The sequence below is a fragment of the Dermochelys coriacea genome, chromosome 13 (genome assembly GCF_009764565.3).
Source record: "Dermochelys coriacea isolate rDerCor1 chromosome 13, rDerCor1.pri.v4, whole genome shotgun sequence".
NCBI lineage: Eukaryota > Metazoa > Chordata > Testudines > Dermochelyidae > Dermochelys > Dermochelys coriacea.
The window spans coordinates 28,828,253-28,845,213 of record NC_050080.1 but is presented as its reverse complement, the minus strand read 5'-3'; the positions used below and the strand labels follow the sequence as shown (position 1 = coordinate 28,845,213).

The 16,961-nt window shown below is 44.9% G+C and overlaps 1 protein-coding gene across 5 annotated transcripts in view; it reads left to right on the top strand.

Annotated features, from left to right (window-relative positions):
• CBFA2T2 (CBFA2/RUNX1 partner transcriptional co-repressor 2) overlaps positions 1-8,901 on the top strand; it is a 103,878-nt gene extending 94,977 nt beyond the window's left edge. For all 5 annotated transcript variants that reach the window (XM_043495686.1, XM_038369930.2, XM_043495685.1 and 2 more), the window contains one exon: positions 5,567-8,901. In XM_043495686.1, the coding sequence (XP_043351621.1) occupies positions 5,567-5,860 (294 nt within the window). In that variant the 3' untranslated portion in view covers positions 5,861-8,901. The remainder of the gene's footprint in view (positions 1-5,566) is intronic.
• The last annotated feature ends 8,060 nt before the right edge of the window (positions 8,902-16,961 follow it).

Sequence of the window (16,961 nt, the reverse complement as noted above, 5' to 3'; positions counted from 1 at the left end):
GATCAATTTAGAAATGATTCCATTGGGCATGCTGTGAAACCTGTGTAAGAGGCTACCTCGTGTATGTGAAAATAGTGTTGAGGGGCCAGTGTATTTGGGGATCCTGACTCGGAGCATCGCCACAGTAGCTACACCAGATTTATCCCAATACAAGAGGAAAATCAGAGCTGTTGAATACAGTTCTGTTCCACTTTCCTCTGAGTACAGCCACTCTTAGCAACTGGCTTTGTTTCAGTCCCTGGAGAGATTTTTTTTTTTTTAAAAAACTTGCTTTTGTTTTTCTTAATGACTTTAAAATAATAATTAATACCTAGCTCTTATTTAGTGCCTTTCATCTGTAGTTCTCAAAGCACTTTACAAAAGATCAGGATCGTTACTAGGGTGACCAGATGCTCCAATATTATCAGGACTGCCCTGATACTAGGGGCTTTGTCTTACATAGGCAACTATTTCCCCCTCCCTCCCCCCACCCCAAAAAAAAAGAAAGAAAGAGTCCCTGATTTTTCATACTATCTGGTCACCCTAATCACTACCCCCATTTTACAGATGGAGAAATGAAGGCACTGAGAGGGGAAGTGACTTGTCCATCGTCACTCAGCAGACTAGTGGCAAAGCCATGATTAGAACCTATATCTCCTGAGTCCCAGCCCAAGTACCCTACCCACTAGGCCACACTGCTACCCAAAAGACAGGCAACATCCTAGCTTGATGCCTCACTTAATTCCAGATGGGCATTCAGAGACTTGCATGGCTCATTATGACTGGTTTCAGAGCAACAGCCGTGTTAATCTGTATTCACAAAAAGAAAAGGAGGACTTGTGGCACCTTAGAGACTAACAAATTTATTTGAGCATAAGCTTTCATGAGCTACAACTCACTTCATCATCGGATGCAGCAGTCTGTAAGTGTGTGTCCATGTGTCCATCTGTCTGTGCAGACCAGCATGGTGAATATCCTCTTGGATATTGGGGTTTGTGTTGTCTTACAAAACACACGCTGCATAACAGACTCCTTCTGAGATAAACACTGAACTGCACTCCATGTATAGCCCCAGTATTTTTCTCATTTGTGAAAACTCGTAAAGCCGAGTGGAGCATGAGCAATCTTGAGCAGGTCAGTGCAAAATTTTAATTTGATCCTTCCAGGACTCAAAAAACCCACAAAATATACCCAACAGGGTACTTGGATGTTTTCTAGACAGTGACATTTGATTCCTTCAGAGATAGTGGGCACTGACAGGTAAGGATAGACTTTATGAAAATGAATTATCACCTTCTTCATTAATAAAGCTTCACATTATTACAGAGGAAATGTAGTTTATTTGCCTTTTCAATTCCCCTCATCTTAAGTAAAGAAAATAGCTTGGTCCATTCTTTTTCTCACAATGCTTCAATATTAAGATTGGATCTCTTGTAGGGGAATATTTAACTATAGTGCTAACACTATTTTCCCTGGTCTCTGTCCATCACTGGCAACAACTCTGCTGTCCTCCCCATCATTCAGTGGCTCAGCTTTGGGGTTATCTTGGACTCTTCTCTTTCTGTCCTTGTCTCATCCAGGCTCTTGCCAAATGACATTCCACCATTTTCCTCCTGATGCTGATTTACTTAACCCTGTCCTTCCCCTCCTTAGTGGGCCCCTTGAAGTGTGTTGTGCATGGTGAGTAAGGTCATGGGGTTCTGTATGCATCTGTATGGAGCTAATGGAGCAGGGAAACTAGTTTAACACTGAACAACAGGAGATGCATGTGACGCATGGAGGAAAAAGACTGGAAAGGGGAAATCCCAAAGATACACTCACTCACACACACACACTCTCTCTCTCTCTCTCTTTTCCTTTTTTTTTTTTTTTTTTTTTTTTTAAAGAGGAATCTTAAGATTCTCAGCACTAACCTAAGAATATCAGAATGGCCGTATTGGGTCAGACCAATGGTCCATGTAGCCCAGTCTCCTGTGGGAGTGTACAGAATGTGGCAATTTTAGAGAGATCCTCTCCTGTTTTCCCCTCCTGGGTTCTGGTAGAGGTTTAGGGTTACCTTGAGCATGGGGTTGCATCTCAGACCATCTTGGCGAATAGGTGTTGATATACCTACCTTCCATGAGCTTATCTAGTTCTTGTTTGAACTCAGTTATATTTTTGGTCTTCACAACATCCCCTGACAATGAGTTCCACAGATTAATTGTGTGTTGTGTTGTGTTGTGTGAAAAAGTTCCTCCTCTTGTTAGTATTAAATTTGCTGTTAATTTCATCAGGTGACTCCTGGTTTTTGTATTGTGTGAAAGGGTAAATAACTCTTCTCTATTCACTTTTTCCACACCGTTTGTGATTTTATAGACCTTTGTCATCTCCTCCTTGTCACTTTCCTAACTCTAAACTGAACAGCTATAATCTTTTTGTCTCCTTGTGTCAAAGCCGTTCCATACCCTTCATCATCTTTGTTCCCTTTCTCTGAACCTTTTCCAGTTCCCCTGTATTCTTTTTGAGATGGGGTGACTGGAATTAGACACACTATTCAAAGTGTGAGCACACCATGGATTTTATACAGTAGCATTATATTTTCTGTCTTATTTTCCATCTCTTTTCTAATAGTTCCTAACATTTTGTTAAGCTGTTTTGGCTGCTACTGCTCTTTGAGCTGAAGTGTTCAGAGAACTATTTCACAATGACTCCTAGATCTTCCTTGAGTGGCAACAGCTAATTTAGAAGCCAGCACTTAACTGTACATCTTAAGAACTGAAGTGGGTTTGTGATATGAAGAGGATTGATTGTTAGGTTTTTTTTAATGAATACACAGTCATTTGCAAAGTCATGTCTGAAAGACTAGCGGCAAGTATAAACTGCTTCATTGTACTGGGAGAGTAAGAAGGAAAGGAGCTGTGCTCCTGTCTTACTCACTTGTTAAGGTTATGAAATATTACTGCTCAAATGAATAAAAGTAAGGTTCCTATAGCTCTTGTTGTTATTCCAAAGGATCCCAAAGCACTTTGCAAACTCTGGAATGAACATGTGTGTCCACTGATCTGTCTTTGTTTTTTCCTACCCTTGTTTGCCCAAGAACAGTTGCATTTCTGGAGCATCGCTGTGGTGGTATTTCTGGTTGTCTTGGCTCTGTAGTTTCTGGGAGAGGGTATGGTGAGCACATGGAGTTTGTTTTGCTGTGAATTGTGGAGATCAGCAATAGCCCCCTTGCTCTCATTTTTGAGGGGTTTGTGTGGTACCATGACTGTCTGAGTTTGTGAGGGAATGAGAGAGACAAGGTAAGGGGGGAGGGATAGCTCAGTGGTTTGAGCATTGGCCTGCTAAACCCAGGTTTTGAGTTCAATCCATGAGGGGGCCATTTAGGGATCTGGGACAAAAATTGGGGATTGAGCAGGAGGTTGGACTAGATGACCTCCTGAGGTCCCTTCCAACCCTGATATTCTATGAATAGCTTTTATTGGACCAGCTTCTTGGAGAAAATAGCATTGCTCTCCCCATCAGGTCTCGGGCATCAAGAAACAAGAGTTCCCATTCCAAAGCATAGAAACACTGGTCTCTCTTGTGATTATGGTGTCTTTCATTGGTGTAGATGGAATATGGCTCCGCATGTGGTGGTTATGTGGTTTGTGAGGATACTGAGTTAGCAGCCTGGAAGAGGCCTGTTTGGGCAACTCTCCATAGGTAGGCAAGCCTCACTGATGGCACCAGTCACCTCATTCTAGGATCATGCAGAAAATCCTCATGGTCCCACTGAAAAATATTGATGTAGCCCAAACTGGACAAGGTAACTCAGATTCCTCCTCCAGGAATGTCTCGGTAATGTCCAATTTGCAGTGAATAAAGCCATCACTACTTCATGGAGGGTCACACAATTCTACCAATCACTGAGCCATGATTGGATGGTATTGCATGTCCGGTTCTGACACAGCTGGCTCCACCCGGTACACAGGCATGCTTCAGGATGAAAGGAGCTATATATTATTACATATTATTATGAAAGAAGACAAAAAAATTTAATATAGATATATATTTCTTGGCTAAACATCTAAGGGCAGGGTGTAGCAGTCACTAAGCATTGAAGGATGCAGGTATCAAGGAGCGGGAGGAATTGGTTAACATGATACAGAAGTTATAAGATAAAATTAAGTAAAGTAAGTAAAAAAAATGATTTTTAGGCTAAATAGCAAGGCAAACTTTTTGCTAGCGAGATCTGTTTGAGTGATGCCCAAGGGAAGTGGTGGAAGCACCACCATGTGATACAGTTAAAACTGTATTCTTGAAACCGCATTGGAGCATAGAGCCGTAGGAAAACCCTGGACTGTCCAGCTAGCAGATCTTTTTGTCACTAACCTCTGTGATTCTTCTGTGGAGTGCATTATTCTTAGGCCACCACATTAAAAAGCTGTGTCATTATTCCTGTAATCCATTAAATATGGTTGGAAGCAAGCTATTTTAGGCAGGAGTGTCAGTGGCTTTCAAGCTGTAACTCAATTTCTCAGGCTTCTACATGCCAGTGGAGTATTTTTCCACATTCTTCTTCTGGAAGATCGACTCTCTCCTGTGTGTGTTGACTCTAGAGCAGTTCTGCTACCAATCAACTGAGTTAGGCTCTTTGCTACAAGCCAGTAAATTATTGCCAGGAGCAAATGGTTTTTGGTGAAGAACTGCTGAGCTGTGAGAGCTGCTAACATGCATCCTGCCGAGCTTCACGTGCAATATGCCACCAGAGAAACTCTCAAGGCTACTTCCCTTTCCTGCTCTCTTAGCAGCTTTTTGTTGGCATTGCAGAAGCGCGGTGGTTCATGAAATACGTCTTGCAGGGTGGGAGTAAGGGGGGACACGTGGAATCTGGGCAAAGCTGGTTTTTCACAGCAGACGTTGCTCTTCCAGTATGGTTTTGCTAATGCACAAGTCCAGCTGCAGAAAGCTAATCCTCCAGTTCTGCTTCTATGACCAACTGCAGTCACAGCTCCCAGTTTTGGCTTTTGCCCTTGTGCTCCTTACAAACCAGTCACAGATTGTAAACCCGCCAACTGACATATCTTGCAGAGTCCAGAGAGGCTTTGCTCAGCTTCCAGATTGAATCTCATCTCCTGGGAACAGTTTCACCTGGTGGATAAGCTTTCAAATTAGCTTTTTCTTTTCCACATTAGCCCATTGAAATCTCTTGTGTGGATAAGCAGGGTCACAGGCAAATGTTGAGTCTATAGGAGTGTTGTTGTAATCTCTGTGAAGAGCCCTTGGATAGTAAAAGAGAGCTGCTTAAAACAGGAAGTGAAAAGAATGTGTAGCAGCGTCTGTGCTCTGATTTCCTTAGGTGACGTTGCCTGCTCTTGGGGTGGAATGTCAGTTGGGTACAGTCTGGCTGGTTGTTGTCATTCTAGCACAGAGGCATGGTCTGTTCCCTGGCTAGAATGTGTGTGAAAGGGCTAGAAGTGATGGATTTTTTTTTACATTTATTTTTTCTGGGACAAAGCAGTGCCTGCAAATCCTGCAAATGCCTAGTAAGCCCTGTCTTGCTGCCCTCCAAACTATATTAACGTCCTCGGGAAATATATTTTAAAGTCAAGTGTTTTCTGTTTTGCAGAGCTGTTGGAACTGCGGTCGCAAAGCCAGTGAGACGTGCAGCGGATGCAACATTGCCCGGTACTGTGGTTCTTTCTGCCAGCACAAAGACTGGGAGAGACATCATCGGATCTGCGGACAAGGGTTACACAGCCAGGCCAAGCCGCTTTCCCTGCCATCAGGGCGATTGGCAGCAGCAGCCGCCACCAAACCAGCTGATGGGGTTCCAAGTCCTGCCCTAGAGAAGACCTCTGCAACGACCTCCCGATCCTCTACCCCAGCTTCCGTGACAACAATAGACACTAATGGACTCTAAATCTTTCCATTCAGTTCAGTAGGTTTTATACATTTTTCCTGTTTTTAAACCTAAAATACACTTACGTTCCACAGAAGGTGTAAAAAGTCCACCGGCTACTCTAGAGCCCTGATGCTCCAGCTAATCTTTGTGAGGTTTTTTCCATTTCATTATAATCCATCAGCAGTTGTTAAGAACCACATGCCAGCCTTGCCAAGGGGACCTCAACACTGCTCGCTTTTAAGTCTTGGCGCCAGAGAGCACGTCACTTGGACCTTCAGGACTATGGCCTCTTCCTCTTTGTTTTAATTGAACTTCTTTGGGAAGGAGTTCCCATGTCCTGCGCTGACATGCACGAGACTCCAGGAGAGCAGCACGCAGTATCCAAGGATGAAGTGTGGTGTTCTTTCCGCTGGATGCCCAAGCAGCCTCCCCATACAACTCGCTGCTCCTCCTCTTTCATCAGATACATATTTTTCTTCTTCCCAGTTGGCTCTGTACTTCCTAACTCTCTGCAATGAACTGTTCACCCGAACTGATTTTCCTCGGGAGAACTTCTCATTCTCCAGCATAATGAGAAATAAACAGTTTCTTGGTTACAGATGTCTGCTTTTCCTCACGTCTGAGCTGCAAAGTGACTCACGGGGATTGCAGGGGTTGGGCATTCCCTGGAGGAGCGGAGAATTGTGTTCTGTTGAGGAGCGAAGCTAAACAAATCTCCGTGCGGAGCGGGAACAGTTGATCTTTTTTATATGGCCCATTTTAAACCCTGTTCTCTAACTGGACAGTCCATTGTTTATCAATCAGCTTGGTTAGGAGCCTCCGCTCTCCTTGTGTGCTGAATATTTCAGACCAAATCTCGACCTTTCATTGTGGCCTGTTGCCCCACAGGCTGGATTGGGTTACTTCACTGTGCAGGAAAGATTTTTCCACTGCATGGAAACTCTTAGTTTTAGATTTGTTGACTTTGTTTTCACCCTGTGAATCTCCTCCACACGATTGCAATGAATCATTTACAGCCTGTTCTTTCCAAGCATGTTGGCGCAACGATTTTAAAAAAAGTTTCAGAATTTTGCAACTAATGTCAATTTTTTAAACATCCAAGCCTAAATGAGATTACCAGAGCTCTGTTGTGTGCTGAACTCTTGGTTCCAGACCTATATTCCATGCAGAGAAGGGCAACCCTATCAAAGCACCTGGTTGCACTGCTCTAGATGACAGAATTCACTAGCAGTGCATTTATAAACCAATGTATATCATCTTGTCCATCATTTAAAGCCGGTCTATAGATAACTGCTCAGAAGGATGCAATCTAGTTGGGTTGTGGCATGCTGAACTGGCTATTAGTAGGCTGGTTGGGCCTGAAGGTAATGTTCTAATCTGGTCCAGAGGGGAGGATTGGTTTGGTGCATGCAGAGAAACAGAGTTTGCCTAGAAGAACTTATTTTATGAGTCCCTTAAGAGCTTGTTATATGTGCAGCTAATGCAACAGGAATCGGAGCATGCTCGCTTTGGGAGTCCCACTGACTTCTCATGCTGCACATGAATAAGGGCTAGAGTATTGGCCCTTCACTGAGGTTTTGTTTTTGAGACTCTGATTCTTCTGTGATCTTTGGATTAGAGCCAAACAAGGCAAAAATTTCTAAATTATTTGGTCACTTTTTAAAATGGCAGCTGATAATGAAGATGTAATTTACTATTCCTTGGGCTAGCGATGGGAACGGGCTTGCTGTCGACTGGATGTTGTTGATATGCCACGGTAACAAGAGCAGGTTAGCTCATTGATCTGGCTGTGGTCCTTAGGCAGCATAATTTGGAAACTGCAGTCTCCAGTAATGAAGTGGTTAACTCACATGTCTTAAAAGTTTTAGCTCACAGGCAAAAATCTTCTCATTGCCAAAATTCCATATTAAGAATCTCTAGTTTTTGCCCTGTGAGAGATGGTTACTACCACGCTTTGGAGCCCGGACTCAGTCATGGCCTGTAGATACAGATTGCAGATAGATGAAAGAGCTGCTTCTCTGGTACAGACTCTTCTGCTTCTTAAAGGAAGAACAGATCAGGATTGCAAGGTGCAGAGATAGTTGTTGGCAGTATTCCTTACTTGTCTGAAGTCCTTCTCCATGGCTGTGTATACCTGCCTCAAGTACAAGAGCTGGGGCCATCTCTGGGGTTGAGGCTGTTCCATAACCATCTGTATTAATCTCAGAGAACAGCTGATGCCTCCTGGATAATGGAAACCTATTTGCAAACAATTCCTATTCTGTGTAAGGTTCTCATCTCTGTTCCCTTCATTCGCTACTGCTATCAGGATATTTCTGCAGAAACAGCATCTCAGGGGTGAAATCCCTCCAAAGTCCTCCTGTTCTCTTAAACTATCAGACCTTTCCAGTGATGATCCATACCCATCAGCATTGTACTGGGTTGATAAGGAACAGAGAGAAGCCACAGAGTACGTGATTTTCATGAAAATATCCTTCATAACAGAGGACTGGATTCTGCAGTCCTTACTCAGTCAATGCACCCAATGGGAGGTTTGATTAAGGACCCTCTTGGTATAGTGGTAACCTGTGAAAACCTTTGCCTCCACTAACTAAATAACATTGCCTCAATGTTTGTAGTATCCTCTGTATTTAGCTACCAATACTGAAGTTATTTGCCTAAGGGCAATCACTAAGATCAGACCCTAAAAAGGATGAGAGCAATACAGTGCTCTAAGGAATTATTTGTAAATAGACAGTCTTCCATAGTTTTCATTCAACTTCAATGGCTCTCTATGTATTAAAATAAAATTAACCCCAATGTAAATAAATGAAATACTAACAGTCATGATTAGAATGATTTTTTTTTAAACATGGAATGATAAATGTGAAATTCTGGTATGGGAAGACTTGTTGAATGAGTTTTCTATATTTTTTGTCATTTAATTCTGTAATAGGAATTTGTTACTTAATTCCCATGCATAACTTATTTAATGTACTGTATAAAGGAACCCAAACTGTTACAGATGTATTTAGTTTGTTCTACTCAAAGTAGTCAATAAAAAGACTATATTCATCTTACCATTCCTCCTTCATCTCTCAAAGGGAATAGAATTTTATCATGATACGTGCAACAGGCTTAGATTCTTTGAGGTTTCTGTAGGAACAGTGCCTCATAGTCATGATAAAAGTCATGGCTAATAAGGGTTGTGAGAAATGAAAGCAATATGTCCACTTCAAAGCTGAGAAACCAGGCAGCCATGACAATCTTCTGGCACATGCATGGAGCCCAAAATGAATCCCCAAAGTCAATACGAATGCAGAATTCCAACCTGAGTCATGCACAGAGGGGGTTTTTTAAGTGGTTTAATTTTGGTACTCAAGCCAAGATGTTTATTGCAAAGGATATTCTCTAGCCCCAAATTCCAGTGATCTAATATAAAATTCCTTCCCCCCGTCTCCCCAGATTTACTGTCATATTCAACCTGCTGAAGTCTCAGTGTTGAGGAGGAGCAACTAACATTTAGAAGAAAAATTGCTGCTTACAGCTTGGCACAAATTGGTTTCTCTGGGACAAATAACATTTTCAGTCGCTTTAGTTTCACAATCTGATATTTTCTTAAGTAATTAGCAGAAAGCGAGGATGCCAGATTCCTGCTGGGATGGAGGTCCATTGTTACCCAAAAGAAGGGACTGGCAAGTCACTTCATCTTGCTGATCCTCAGTTCCTCACCTTTGACTGCAGTGAGGTGCTGCAGAGAGCTTTGCAAAGAGGTGCTTCTTGCTATGATATTATATGATTCTTGCTTTGAGTGCAAGGGATCCTGGGTTCAAATCCCAGATGAGCCCAGTTAACCATTGGAACAATTTACCACGGTGTGTGGTGGATTCTCCATAACTTTTTAAATCAAGATTGGATGTTTTTCTAAAAGATCTGCTCTAGAAATTATTTGGGGGAAGTTCTCTGGCCTGTGCTATACAGGAGGTCAGTAGATGATCACAATGGTCCCTTCTGGCCTTGGAATCTGTGACTCTCTTTTTTGCTTTTTATGTAGATCTTCTTTTCTCCCATGGTTGACTGCCTTGTCTATTTAGAATATAAACTCTTGAGGGCAATGAACGTCTCTTCCTGTGTACATACAGTGCTTTTCATGCTGGAGCACTTATGTTGGTTGGGATGTCTAGAAGCTACTGTAAATAATTACAATAAGTACCTGCATTCCAGAATGGGATGTGGTTGCAAGGTGATGGGACATTTCAGATAAATAATTCCTTACATTACAGTTTTTTGCAGTCAGAAGACCTGATCCCCATGGACTGTATTGCATATGGAGTACATCGCTCCTGAAATGTGATTGTGTCTGGAGTGGAACACATCTAACAGTGCGCACCTAATGATGGTGTGCTGCTGTTTAGGACAGGAAGTGAACAATAACTTCTCTATCTGATATTACAGGAGAGGATTTGGGAGGCCACAATCATCACCTTTGCATGCTCTCCATCTTGGCACATATTCCAGCCATGGCTGAGGTTCAGTCTGGAGATTTGGATAGCTGTCTCTGCTGTTCTTACATGCTGCATAATCCCAGGATTTCAGCCTCCAGGGCTCTGTTGGGCAATTTTTACCAACAACTAATTTGTTTAAATTAAATTCTAAACGTGGAGAAAAACATGCATTTGTATTTGGCAGCCAGTGTTTTACCCTGCTGGGCGGAATGCATTTTAATGCATTATTCACAACGGTAAAACCTTAGACCATAATTTGCTCTAATCACAGATTCTAAGTGTGAATTTGCATCTATTCTTGGATTAAGTCTGAATGTTAAGCTGTTGCGTTTTCTAGAATGAGTGCAGTGCTCGTTCCTGCTGTAGGCTCATTCTCTTGCTAGCTCTTTAATTGTGAGGCAACCCAAATTGTCCAAAGAGCAAATAAGCCTGCTCGTCAACAAGAAACTTCTGGCCAGCCTGCTATACCTTCTCTCACCATGGCATGTGGTCTGTGATCCACATTTCTTCTACGCATTCAGCAGAAAGGCACTGGCTACTGCTGTGAATGGTTCTTCGGCGAGTCTTGCCCGTGACCATTCCATGCTAGGCGTATGTGTACCACATGCACCGTTGCCGGAGATTTTTCCCTTAGTAGTATCCATTGGGCAGGCTCTAGCACCCTCTGGAGCTGTGCACTTAACACGCTGGTATAAGGTGCACTGCCGGCCCCGCACCATCTCAATTACTGCTTACTGCCTATGAAGGTTGCTGGATCACCCCTTCTTGTTTGGCAGGGCTTCTTCCTAGTGGCTTTTGGACTTTTTCTACATTTGCAGTTATCATAATGTAGTGTATAGTTAGTGTAAATAGTTCCTATCGTAAAGGGGCCTTGCCCCAGGGGCCGGGCATGCTCTGGGCTTCAAGCCTTATGCCTCCTGTGGCAAGCCTGTGCTGGGTGACCCGCACTTGGGCTGCTTCAAGTGCCTGGGCGAAATGCGCACGAAGCACAAGTGCCAGATCTGTCGGGACTTCAGACTGTGCACCAAACATCAGACTGACTGCTGTCCGCATGCAAGCCGCTCAGACCTGTCTCAGAGCCAAACCACTCTGATTCAGCCCCGAGTACTTGAGCATTAGTGCAAAGCGTTTCCCTGGCACCGTTCTCCCTCTCCGAGGAAGAAGCATTAGAAGCAGCACATGGGGAGAGAACGCTCATCAGTGTGGAAGAGAGTCAAGCAGGGAGAATGCAGTTTAGTGAGACCCATGCTGGGCCGCTCTTCTACTCCCAGACCTGCGTCAGCAACATCGACTTTACAGTAGGGCATTGAGCCCAGTGAGAGACCCTCTGCCGACACCAGGAAGCCTGCATTGTGGTGCCAGCAGACATATTACCTTCGACCCCAGAGGCTTTTCAGGTAGCTAGGGACTTTCTCTCCTGGTCCTGCCCAATGGGGCATCTACGAGCTCCGGAAGCAGGAGGGAACAAGGTACGTTGGGCACCTGGCACCATCTAGGGGCAGGCCCCACCTGATCCCAGCATCTCGATCTCCGGCACACGACTGGTTCCCAGAACTCCGGCACCATATGGAGGTGGAAGCAGGTACCGCTCCACCGTGGTTGCTGAGAGAATACTCTTTGGCATCCAAAGGGGGATCTTATGAGCTGCAAAAAGCCCACCATCAGTACCCAGCCTATGTTCCACTGAGCTTCAGTGCTGGACCTCTGGCAGGCTGCTGGCCAATGCTGCCACCCGGAATGATCCCTAGTTAAGTCCTGAAAGTGGTCTGGCTGGATATTCCGTTTGTTCATTGCTGGCAAACTTATTACGACACCAAAGCTTTTGGCAACCACATGATCACTGGCCGTGTAGCAGCATTCCTTGGTAAACACCCTTGTAATTTGTTGGTCTTCCATCCTAATATGTCCATATGAAGAAAACTGCCAAAACTAAACCAGTGCTGATGGAGGTAGTTACAGGGTTCTGCTACAAATATCCTCAGTGCCGAGTGTGTCCTTCCACTTCATACAGAGCAGCTGACAAAGACTATGAGAATTGAAAATGTCAATTAGCCACTCTTCAGCCTTTCTCAGTGCCCATGTTTCATTGCCATGCAATAAAGACAGTTGGCATAACTGTGATTCCGTAGATGTGCAGCTTTGTAGCAAGCCTGATGTCACAGCGTCTTCACAGAGCCTGCTGAAGGACTGGAAACACGGCAGCAGCTGCTCCTATCTGAGCATCCACATCTTTGGAGACTCCAGTGCAGAATAACGCATAATAAAAGGTTGAGTTGGATCCATTTCCACAGGCAACTTCTTGACCCACTGCAAATATAATTCACTCCTCTATTTGCCCTTACAAGTGTGAAAGTTACACTGGACTTCCTACCTGTCAAACTACAGAGGTGCAAACCTGGCCAGTTCTCGCATGGGATCCTACCTTAATTCTCATCTGCCTACGGGCTTCCTCTATTCCACCTAACATACCTAAGTCCTGCCACCTCTAGGGCTTAAACACCAGTTCAGTCTCCTTTGCATGGTTGGTCCTTGGCCTCTCCAGACACACCCCAAGGATGACAGGTGCTGTAATGGTTTGGTGTGATGCCTGCTAGGTTCAGTTCACAGACTGCCACCAGTGTGACATCGTTTGGGACCAGAAGTGCGCACTCGCTTACCCAGACCTGCAGAAGAGCTTTGTGTGGCTTGAAAGCTGGTCTCTTTCACCATCAGGCATTGGTCCAATAAAAGACATTACCTTGCCCACCTTGTGTCCCTAATTAGCATAAGCATGTTAGCTAGCCCTGCAATTGTGCACAGCTCTGAATATATGGCCCTAAATTGCTCCTGAGCTGGGCCTGATTGGACCAGCACCCATCTCACCTTCTTAATCCCTGGATCTAGCCATTATTGTAAAGATTTCCTAGCAGCAGCTGTACTCAGACTCTAACTGCCTTTCATCTTGCTTGTATCCTACCTCCTTTTGACTGGGCCCATAGAAATCCCATTGCAGGTTGTTGTTGGCCTTAGCCCCACCAGCAGGGAAAGGGTGGGCGTGTGGTTTCAGCACTGGATTGAGGTACAGGAGTTCTGGGTTCTGTTCCTGACCCAGGTGCCAACTTCCTGGTGACCTAGGGCAAGTCACTTAACTGCTCTGTGCCTTAGTTTCCCAACAGACAGAATGGGAAGAATATTGCTTCTTTGATCTTTCTTGCCTATTTAGATTGTAAGCTCTCTATGGCAGAAACTGCCTTTGATTGTGTGTGTGTGTGTGTGTGTGTGTGGTGTGTTGTGTGTGTACAGCACCACTCGGCATCAAGGCAGTGCAGTAAGGAAGTCCAGCGGTTAGGGTGGCAGTGGACATGGGAGACCTGCGTTCAGATCTGTCACAGACTTTGTGTATGACTTCTGGGCCTCAGTTCTCCATCTGTACAATGAGGGTCATTGCACTTCCCTACCTCAAGCGGGTGTTGTGGGGATAAAACCATTAAAGATTCATAGATTATGAGGACAGAAACACCCACTGTGGCCCCTAGCCTGACCTCTTGTATAACAGGCCAGAGACCATCCCTGAGATAACTCATGTGCGAGGTGCGCCGTGTCAGCACCTTAGATAGAAAATAGAAATAGTTCATAATAAGCAGTTAGGACTATGGCTCAGTGATGGCCCCACCAGCTGTTTCTGAGGCAAATATATCATTAGAAATAATGTATGTAATACGTGTTGCGAGAGCCAGGGTGGCAGTTGGTTCAAACAAGTTCTGCATGTTCATTACCAAGCCCATCTCTTGAGTAATCCCAGATCTTTGTTAATGGTATATGTTGCGTACACCATTCACCAAAGCAGCCGTTCTGCTCTCTGCTTTAATGAGGCTGCCCGCTTTCCAGAGTAAAAGCCTGCAGAGTTGAAGTTCTCCAATACAGCAGCTTATGCAGAGGGAAAGTTTTAATTTTGGAAAGTACCTGTAATCAACGCAGCCAAGTCACTGCTCTGGCCTCTTGGAGCACCCTTCTAATTGTGCTCCTTCCATTTGATACGGTGCAGGTGATTGCAGACAAGAACATCAACAGTGACCGCCTCGAATTTTCAGCCCTTTCCTTCCCTCCTCTCGGCTCAGAAGCCGCTAGTGCCCAGTTGTTTCTCGGGGCTTATTCAGCCAAACCCGGAAGGCTCCGCTGTCTGTTGGCTGTATACGGTTTGTCCTTTGGCCCTTCCAGTGATCTGCCCCTCGGGGAGACCGGCTGCTAGACAAATCGTGACAATGGTGCCTGGGTTGCTGAAGCAGTGAAGGAGAGAGATGATTGGAGAGGTGTGTGAGTCTGTCACTTCCTCACGAGTCAGACTAGTGTCAGCGTGAGCTTTTTACTTGCCTGCACACAGCGTCACCGTCAACCCGCGTGCTGTCAGGAGACCGCGGGGGACATTAGCTGTGGAGAACTGTTTGAATACAGAATGAATTTCGCTTTGCCAGCTCAAACACCCCGCCCCCTTAAAGTGCCACTGCTTGAGAATCCACCCAAACCAACTCTAAACTGTGCAGAGATTGGGATGTAAAATTTTCATGTGGGCACAATATGGGTTTGTTACATATGTTAGCCACTCAGGGAACAGAACCAGTGCCACATGACAGGAATTCTGGATGTCCACATGGAACTGTTCACAGATGGCCTGCAGAGGAAGAATCACTGGTTGAAGAAATGTGCAGATAGTTTTTGGATAATGGCTATTTCTAGGACTTTGGCAATTTGTTTATGAGCAATTGTCCAACAGCAAAGTAGGGGAAGTTCCTGGGACAAATGATTAGTTGTGTATTGCTTCTTGAACTCTAACAAATATCAATCTAGATTAGACAAATGTAGAATTGGGGTAAAACTTTAACCCTCAATGGAGCTGCAGTTTCACATCATCAGGGTTTTGTTGTTTCTAATTAATGTTTATAGTGTACGTATGACTAGAGATCAGCCAGGCTGTCCCCCGCTGTCCCAGGCACTGCATAAATATAGAAGAGGACAGTCCCCTGTCCCAAGGAGCTTACAGTGTAGAGGACAAGACCTAAGAACTGGATGAGACAGACAGGGAACACAGCAGGGCTCATGGGGCAATAAACTAGGGCGTGAGCAATTCTTAGCCAGGCAGGGCAATGTTCACAGTTCACCCTTGTCTGTCCTCACGGTACTTCAGCAGGGATGGAGTTAATGTTTAAATGCATAACTCTGACACTGGAGGCTGTCCTCCTCTCCCAGCTGGGCTCAGAATAGGCTCATAAAGTGCACCCGGGTTTCCCCATTTGCATTATTGCCCAGCAGTGCTGAGGTGAAGGCCCATGGGGCAAGCCTGACAGCAAATGTGTCTCCTTCTTTCCTCCATTTAGCAGCACCGCACTCCCCGATCACTGCAAATCCCTGGATCAGGAGCCTGGTTAAATAGAAGAACGGCGCTTCTTCCCTTGTTTGTCCGATGCCATGGCTCTAGCGAGTCTGCCTGTTCCCTTCCTTATCTCCGACAACCATAGAAGTAACGTTTTCCATTTCCATGGCGCACTCAACCTAAAGGATGCTTTGCAAAGTATAAATGAGCTTCCACGTTATCCCCTGTTGTAATGCAGTCGCCTCTCGTGTGAAACACAGTGTCACAGCAACAATGGCTTAGGACAGGAAAAGAAAATAGTGGTATGCAATGAAAAACACAAGGGCACTTTAGGTTGGGGGTGTGCAATTATCCCCAAAGGAACCTGGCTAGAATGTGAGGTTAACTCGTATATTCTTTCTTAAAGTACCCTGATCTCACTGATAACTATCAGTGGGTCAGGGCCTCAGTGTTAGGGCTCAGCTGAGCAAGAGGCCCTCCAGGAACACAGTGCTGGAGCCGTGGTTTATTACTGACTCAAAGGGATGACAGACAGGTGGGGGCAATCTCTTCAGCATATAATAAAGTTGCTGGAAAATGCATTTTGGAGGTGGCAACACTAGTCACTGGCTCGGTTCAGATTCAGCAAGTGGCTTTGGCTTAAAAAACCTGAAAAAAACCAATTTGGAAATATTTCAAAAGGAAACATTTGGACTCTTTGTCTCTGGTTAGAAATGAGGCTAATTTTTAAAAACAAAAAGAGTGAAAAACACCTAGAAAATTACTCAAACTGAACGGAAAAACAACCACCAAAATCTGCATTTCATTTCTAAGTGAACCAAAACAAATCTGTTTTGATTTGAACTACAAGGAATTTTTCAGTTTGGCCCCTGCACTGAAATGCCACTGTTCTCTCAGTGCAAGACAGCGCCCCCTAGTGCTTCACCAGCACCACCCCCTCCTGCACCTGCCTTCGCCAGGCCTAGAGCCTCTGGCACGGGCCCAGGAATAACACAAGCCTGCAGACCAGACTGGAAATGAAACTTGACGATCTATGGAGACCGCCCCTGGCCCAGCTCCACTGGGAATGGCCAGACACTCACAAACTCCCGGGGGCGCAATTTGCTCTCGAGAGGGCAGGGCCTGACAGTTAATACCAGGCTCTAGGCATGTTGCACCGAGGGACTCCTTTGTTCATTGTGTCTCCAGGGGGCAAGTCTGGAGGTTCCCAGACTCTGGTATCAGATGGCCAGGTTTATGGCCCCTGCCTACGTGACAGGCAGCTAGGCTCTGCCGCAGGGTCCATTAA